At 44.0% G+C, this 8,536-nt stretch overlaps 1 protein-coding gene across 1 annotated transcript; it reads left to right on the top strand.

Moving 5' to 3' along the window:
- Nucleotides 1-2,412: 2,412 nt before the first annotated feature.
- On the top strand, nt 2,413-7,452 carry LOC145782981 (uncharacterized). The gene is made up of 2 exons (XM_082594739.1): nt 2,413-4,420; nt 4,688-7,452. Exons 1-2 carry the CDS (start codon nt 2,413-2,415, stop codon nt 7,450-7,452), a joined length of 4,773 nt encoding a protein of 1,590 aa, XP_082450865.1.
- The last annotated feature ends 1,084 nt before the right edge of the window (nt 7,453-8,536 follow it).

The raw sequence follows: 8,536 nt of genomic DNA, 5'->3' as shown, positions 1-8,536 counted from the left end.
ATGTTTCATGGGTGACACAAGAATGGGACCTTTGGAACAATTGACAACTTTTTAAAAGTTTCTTGTTATACACTATTAAAAAAAAAAAAAATGAATTAGTTGTGAAGGTAGGTTAGTCAGGTAGGTTAGTCCCACAGCAACATAGAAACAAATTGGAAATTTTAATTTAATTTGTAGACATGATGGCTGTTCCGGCGGGTCGATTGCCCTCTTGATTAGAATTGAAATTGTGATGAATTTTGTAACTTGGTTGGTTGAATTAAGCAACGTTGAATTTGCGTTCTTTCACTGTTATACGTTACGTGGCCCGCCTTCTGACCAAGACGTTTAATTTCTGATTGTCGCATTTGCCGCGTGCCGGGAGCCGTGGTTTCTGGAGAGTATTTGCCATTGTGTGTTGAGTTTCATTTCATTATCGAAAAAAGCAAGCTAGAGAAATGAATGTGTACCACGGATTTAAGTTGTCGTGTTAAAGCCATTGTAAGTTTATACAAAATCAGGTTTTTATCCCAACTCGCGCTCAATAAATCAAAAAACAACAAGAAACAATTGCAAGTATGATTCAGGCAGACCGAGGAGGGATTGTAGGTAGGCAGTGAGCACCTACTCATGTAAACAAAAATAAAAACCTGATAATTGGACAACTGAAGTAAAGAACTATAAAGTATCTAAATAACGAAATAAAAGAATTAAAAGAACTAACAAAATTGACAGAATTGAAAGAACAAGAACTAAAGGACTAACTTAAAGACTAACAAATTTAAATTTCAACCAAGGAAGACTTCTGAAGGGGTGGTCAGCACATCCCTGCAACGAAAGGACTTTAATATAACCGTACTTTAATTGTGTTGTAAACTGGAACTCTATTGTACCGGAGCCTAATTGTGTATAATAACTTGTGTAAAATACTGTATTGTTTGTCAAAAGGCTTGCTCCACCGTAACTCAGAGAGCGGTAAGTTACTAATTAATGTTGGTTACGCTGTCCATTACGTTACGTGTGTCGATATTACTGTGTGTAGGCTGTAGTATACAGTAGTGTAATTTCTTAAATTGATAAATGGAAGGTGACGGTGGCCATCCGGTGTCTCGTACGCTTCCCGTTGGCAGTGGGACAGGGGGCGCTGCGTCTGGGGGTGGTGCGGCGGAACACCCGGGCGTTGGGCAGGTGTATCCTCAGGGGGTTCATGGCAGCCTTACCCATGCTGATTCCAGTGCAGAAGCTGTGCTCAGGGACGTCAGACACAAAAAAAGAGAGGTGCTGCAGGGGGTTGGAGAATTAAGGAGAGGTCTCTCCATGGTACATGATGAAGCGTCGCTAGAGCGGGCCTTGGTTGATATGGCGGAGTTAGAGGGCAACTTTGGAGAACTGTTAGAACTTGCGAATAAACTAAAGGATAGCACCATGATATCTGAAGCTACAGAACAGGTCAGGTTAGAGATTGAGGAATTGAGACGTACTATAAAACAGAAGCAAATCTCCAAGGTAGATACAAAATTAAGTACAATAAAAGGAAAATCAACCACCAGTGCCTCGAGTAGTCGCTCGCGCCGTTCAAAAGAAGAAGAGATTGAAATCCGGCTCGAAATGGAGAAGTTGCGGTGGAAAAAACAGATGCGGGTGAACAAAGCCAAAGCAGAGGAAGCCAGAGCCAAAGCCAAAGCAGAGGAAGCCAGAGCCAAAGCCGAAATTGAAATGCAGATCAAGGCAGCCGAACTGAGAGCAAGGCAAAGTAAGCTTGACTTGTTTTCACAATGTGGATCGGACCAAGGGTCGGAGCGCGGGCAACGACGGCCTACGGCCAGTAGTCTCGGAGTCACCGACTACATCCCTACAGCGATAGAAAAGGTCCAGAGGTGGGACGCTGACATTATCAATCCGCCTGGGAGATCCCATGACATTCATGGGGCCGCTAGCATAGATGCCCAACCTAAACAGAGCCAGGCTAAACAGGAGAATTTAATGGAACCGCCACATAGAGAAACTCCCCTAAGAAAGCTCTTTCCAGGAAACGCCCTCACAAACAAGTATAGAACGTGGACTAAAGATAATTTTTTGGCAAAACCGCCCGGGGGGACCCATGGGGCCGCTGAAAGAAAACCTCATTATGATTATCAACGTGATTTTTATAGAGAGAAGGTTGTGAAACCGTCACAAACATGCCCCTTAACTGGAAGGAAAGATCTTAACGGTGAGAGATGTAATTCACCACTAGTTAAAGATGATGGCCGTGAACCTAGACATGTTATGACATCCCCGCCAGGGCTTAATGCAAACAGAGGTGCTGAGGATCAACAAAACTGGTTCTATAAATATCATAATTGTCGCACTTTCTATGACAGGGCCGCATTGATCAACTATGACGGCAACAACATGCCATTTATATTTTTTTAAAACCGTATTGAATCACTAATGGAGAGTTGCCCATTTGAGGGAAATCGGCTGACTTTGCTACAGGCAGCCTGCGTACGTAGCGCCGCGCAAACCATTTCAAACTTAGCATCGGATACTTCTGGTTGGAGCGAAAAGGAAAGGATCGATATGTCGCTAGATCGCTTGTCGCAGCGCTTTGGCGTTAGAGGCGGATTTCTCGCGGAGCCGGAGATTCGGCGGATACGGCATGGCAATAAATTATCTGGGATGTCATCATCCTCAATAAAGGAATTCAAAGACGAGCTGGCTCAGTGTACCCTCTTCGCTAGAGCGTATAACCAGCGTCATCAGCTAGAAGGACGTTTTGTACTAGACTTAGCAGGTCGATTACCTGGATATGCGAAGAAAGACTTTTTGTACTATCTGAAAGAGCAATATGGTAGCACCGAGGAACCAAGCTTCCAAAGCCTAATGGATTTCGTAAATTGCGAAGAGACGTGTCGCTCTACGGACTTCGCCATACGCTTAATGGAGGAAGTCGTTGCTAGAAAAGATACAAAACGGTCGGCAAGTGATAATCACATTATGCGTATTCGTCAAACCTCAGCACAGCCTGTCAGAAATGTCACCCAAGGTAGCAGTCGCGGGTCTGGCTTTTGTTCTGGGAGCCGAGAAGAAACGTTTGGTAGCCGCTCTTTTGAGGGTACGAGGAAGGACATACTTTGTATCTATTGTGAGAGTAGGAATAAGCAAGAGCGTCACAGACTACCCAATTGTCCTGAGTTCCTAAACTTGACGCCGTCGCGACGCCGAGATGTCATCGCCACGACTGGTCGTTGTCTAAACTGCCTACGTCTTATAGGACACGAAGCAAAAAACTGCACCCAATCATGTAATTGTAGGCGCTGCGGCGAACATTTCCGATTTAAGCACTATTATCTACTGCACGACGCCTATGTGAATCCTCAAGGAACATCGGGCAATGGCAATGATCTTAGAACGGCACCTGCCGTCACTAATCGTAGCGTAAGCATCGCTCATAAGAGGGCAGTGTTTAATCGTGTCACGGCTGCGCGGGTCATAAACCCATCTAATGAAGAGACCACTCTGGTTTACTGTCAACACAACCCAGGCTCGCAGCTCACATTTGTTTCAAGCCGATTGGCTAAAGAATTGCATCTAAAAGCCACGGATAATGTATCCTTCCGCATGGACACTCTAGCAGGCAAACAAGAAATACACTCTGATCTGGTTAAATTTAATATCCAATCCTTAGTTACTGACGAACTGTATGGTGATGTGGAAGCAGTGGTAAATGCACCTTGGAGTGACCATGTCGAAACATTGCCGCAGCATCAAGACTTAAATAGGTTTTCACATTTCGATAATGTTGAATTGATTTCGTTACCTAACAAAATGTCGGTCGATATTCTAATCGGGAATGACCATGCTTACTTGATGCGAGTATTAGAAGAACGTGTTGGCATGACTCGGGAAGAGCCCCATGCTATTTTAACCCCACTGGGCTGGCTGGCTAGTGGAGGTCGAGGTTCTATGATCTCTGGTGATTCTAAAGTACGTCGTGTTGCCATTAATGGTAACGTCGCTGAGGAGTCACTTAGTCTTGACAGTTTTGATGCGCAGGAGATTGAAATCAGTCGTTTAAAACATGTAATAAAGGATTTAACCCTAACAGATGAAACGATAGAACTGTCCCGCAATGATGTCATAGCACAAAAATTTGTTGAGACGCAAATGAAAGTTGAAGATGGGAGATTTGAAATGCCCGTACCTTTAAAAACCGACTTTGAATTACCGGATAACCACCCTTTGGCTTTTGACCGTGTTCTGAGCTTACGACGAAAGGCTTTAAAGCAATTTGATGTTCGAATATTCTTAGTAGAAACGATGACTGAAATGCAGTCCAGTGAGTACATTGAGCCGGTAAAAGACGATGACTCATCAGCATGTGTGTGGTACTTACCATATTTTGTGACATCCCAAGCAAAAAAGCGAGTGGTATATGACGGCAAATCTGAGTTTAAGGGTAGGTGTGTTAATGATGTGATTTTGTCGGGCCCAGACATATTAAACCCTTTAACACAAGTTCTGGCTCGCTTTAGATTGGGAAAGTTTGGCCTAATGGCAGACCTAACCAAGTGCTTCTTCCAGATTCAATTACCAATGGAACAACGCGACTTGTTCCGTTTGCTGTGGTTTGAGAATAATGATATCGAAAAGGGCAAAGTAATTCCGTTTAGATTTTGTGTACACCCTTGGGGAATTAAAAGCAGTCCATACGTCGCCTGCTTAGCCATTCAAAAGATGATTGAACAAAACCCCACTGGAGCCAGTGACCTGACCCTGCGTGCCATTCGAAAAAATATGTATATGGACGATCTGATATTCTCTGGAAATAGCCTTGATGAGGTCAGTGAGATTGCTAAACAAGCCATTGACTTGTTCGATAGCCGAGGCTTTAGTTTGGTGAAATGGAGTGCCAACAAAGGGGCGTTGGATGTTTTGTCGGACTTTAAAAAAGAGATGCTGGCTTCCTCCTTTCGCGATGTCGACCTCGAAAAAGACGACACAGACTTACCAGTAGCAAAAACTCTAGGTTGTGTGTGGCAAACCGAGTCAGATTCATTCTTCATTAAGTGCTCTCTCCAACCTTTAGAGAAGTACACACGTCGCTCAATGTTAAGCCAACTTGGCCAAAATTTCGATCCACTAGGGTTCGGCGCTCCATTCTTCCTTAAAGCTAAGTTAATTCTGCAGCGTTTGGCTATTGAAGGCCTCGATTGGGACACCGAAGTGCCACAAAGCTACATAAAAGAGTGGAAGTCGTGGATTCATTCATTAGATTTACTAAAAGAATTTTCCATACCTAGATGGTATTTTGTAAACACAGAGCCGTGTTGTGCAGACGATGATATCGTATATCAGTTACATGGATTCAGTGATGCCTCCAATCACTCCTTTGCCTCCGTTGTGTATATACGTAGGCTGTGTAACGGAGTCCCTTGCGTATCCTTCGTTTTTGGCAAAAGTAGGGTTGTCCTCAAGCATCAAAGTGCATGGCCGATTGCCAGAAAGGAGCTTGTAGCCGCGCTTAATACTACGGAACTGTTAAACCAGGCAGCTAATGCACTACACCTGCCTGATCTTAGAAAACATTTCTGGTGTGACTCGAATACTGTCCTTCAGTGGATCAGAAATCCTGATTTACGATTATGCAAGTTTGTTACTCGTAGGTTAAATCGTATTTTACTCTTGTCAGAGGTGAGAGAATGGCATTTTTGTCCGACACATCTCAACTCGGCAGACGTTGGAACCAGACCGAATGCCATCACCAAAACAGGTTCCAGAGAGATGTGGTTGAGCGGTCCATCTTTTCTCATGCAGGAGGGCGAGGTCCCAACGGTGAATGGAGCAGATGCTGCTATTCGTAAAATGGAACTGTCGCCGGCGATAACGGTAAGTGAAAATGCAACTGCTGGCTCCATTAGCAAGATGATCGAAACCGCACCTACTTTGTACGTGTTGAAAAAAAGAGCCGCCTATCTTGTAGCTTTCACGGAGTTCATTGTATCCAAATGCAAGAAACATGGGTATGTAAAACCAAAGTTAAATGCATCCTATCTTGAGGACGCTTTAAATAGGGTTGTTTCTTACGTACAAAAAGTAGTGTATAGAGATTTGTTAAGTTGTGACGGCCTGCCGGAGTCGATCGATGTGGTAACAAAACGTCTTGCTTCGAGCGAAGCTGGCGCTGATAAACAGTGCCTGAAGGAGTTGCGCTCTCTAAAAAAGTATCGTCCTTGTGTGGACACACGGGGGAGACTTCGTATTGAAGGTCGATTGAGTAAGTCTCCCGAAATAACTGTCGATGCGAAGCATCCTCTTATTTTGCCTTCGAGGCACGCATTGACACGGCTAGTTGTCCTTGACGCTCATTGTGATAGCTATCACTGTGGTGTGCAACAGACACTGTTATCTACTCGTCAACGTTTTTGGATTGCAAACGGTAATTCCTCGGTGAAACACTATTTGCATGACTGCGCTCCATGTGCCTTAGAGAAAGCAAAGCCTATCAGGCAGCTTATGTCGGATCTACCATTACCACGAACCACGGCCTATAACAAACCCTTCTTCAACAGTGGCGTAGATTATTTTGGTCCAATGACGTTTGTGGAAGGAAGAAGCCAAAAGAAAGCATGGGGATTGTTATTTACCTGTCTTGCGAGTAGAGCAATCCATGTGGAACTTGTGACGTCACTATCTTACAGTGAATTTGTTTTAGCATTTACCAGATTTGTAGACTTGCGTGGATCTATACGTAACATGTACTCAGATAACGGGACCACATTTCAAGCGGCAGCTAAAAGACTACCAGAAATTTTGGAGTCTTCTGAAATTCAAACTTCTTTGCGAAAAAAGGGAATTAACTGGGAGTTCATTCCTCCGTATGCCCCGGCCCAGGGAGGGGCCTGGGAAGCAATGGTCAAGCAATTCAAAATTGCCTTTTCCCACGTTATTGGGAACTCATCACGGAAACCCAACTTTGTTGAACTTCTTACATTTACTGGTAGTGCCACAAGAATAGTCAACGAAAGACCTTTAGTCCCTGTCTGTGATGACCCTAAGGATTCTACTGTTATCACCCCAGCCGCCCTCCTTAACCCATTCTTGAGCCCATTTTCATCAGTAGGAAATCCTCATGACCGAGATGAGTTACGGAGAGACTATAGGTACAACCTGGCTCTATCTCACAGTTTCTGGGAGAAATGGATCTCTTTCTATTTACCTTCCCTGCAGGGTAGAAAAAAGTGGGCCAGTTTGGTGGAAAACCTACAGCCTGGCCAATTAGTGGTGGTTGGTTCTCCAGAAGATATAACTAAGAGAGGAAGGTACCGTCTGGGGAGAGTCCATGAGATCATCCCCCAAATTAGAAAAGGAAAACCGATTGTCAGGCGCGTCAGGGTGGCAGTCTCAGTGGTGGATGAGGCATCGGGTGAGGTCAAAGTGGACCTGGTCCTAAGGGATATATCGTGCGTTGCTCCTGTGGGGAATGCTTGACTGCGTTCAGGACCCGGCCACGCCCTGGTCTGTTGTTAGCTGGTGTCGTCGAGGCATCTGTACCACCCTTGCCTTTCATTTAAATTTGTAGTGTATTGTAGATATGTACCGCGCAAATCTGTTATTAACCTGCGTATTTCTATGTGTCATCCGCAGGACTCCAATATGCGTAACTCAACAACATGTCTTAGTAACGTATGCTCTACAGCAATCTCAGTCATCGGCCTCGTTATAAGTAGCTAGTTAGTTAGGCCTACTGTGTAATGCATTTGATTTGTTTGCTATTGTGTGTTTCATGCAAATGATGTAAATGCTAACCGTGTAAGTATTCGCAAGCGATCTCAGTAATTTGCGTCATTATAAGTAGCTAGTTAGGTACTGTGTAGTGCGTCTGAGTTGTTTGCTACTATGTGTGTCTCATGAAGCTAACGTAGATATTAATCGTTAATCGTGTAAGTATTCGCCAGGCCATTGTGGCCAGGGTGTCCAAGTGCCTTGCACTGCTATCAAAAGATAATCACCGTTTTTGTGTAGTTTTAATGTACATACTTTCTGTGTATTGCATGTCGGGAATCGACCCTTCTACTTCAACCTTTATTTAATTATGTGCCATAATTAGGGGCCGCAATGTTCCGGCGGGTCGATTGCCCTCTTGATTAGAATTGAAATTGTGATGAATTTTGTAACTTGGTTGGTTGAATTAAGCAACGTTGAATTTGCGTTCTTTCACTGTTATACGTTACGTGGCCCGCCTTCTGACCAAGACGTTTAATTTCTGATTGTCGCATTTGCCGCGTGCCGGGAGCCGTGGTTTCTGGAGAGTATTTGCCATTTTGTGTTGAGTTTCATTTCATTATCGAAAAAAGCAAGCTAGAGAAATGAATGTGTACCACGGATTTAAGTTGTCGTGTTAAAGCCATTGTAAGTTTATACAAAATCAGGTTTTTATCCCAACTCGCGCTCAATAAATCAAAAAACAACAAGAAACAATTGCAAGTATGATTCAGGCAGACCGAGGAGGGATTGTAGGTAGGCAGTGAGCACCTACTCATGTAACCAATGGCCAATTAACAAAAACCATTCC

Source organism: Aplidium turbinatum, chromosome 14, assembly GCF_918807975.1.
Source record: "Aplidium turbinatum chromosome 14, kaAplTurb1.1, whole genome shotgun sequence".
NCBI lineage: Eukaryota > Metazoa > Chordata > Ascidiacea > Aplousobranchia > Polyclinidae > Aplidium > Aplidium turbinatum.
Note: the sequence above shows the minus strand (reverse complement) of the source record. Positions and strands in the feature narration are given on the sequence as shown.

Coding starts and splice junctions, on each gene's coding strand:
- LOC145782981 (XM_082594739.1), top strand. CDS start 2,413: ATGGAGAGTTGCCCATTTGAGGGAAATCGGCTGACTTTGCTACAGGCA. Junction 4,421..4,687: donor CGGCAAATCTGAGTTTAAGG/GTAGGTGTGTTA, acceptor TCGCCTGCTTAG/CCATTCAAAAGATGATTGAA.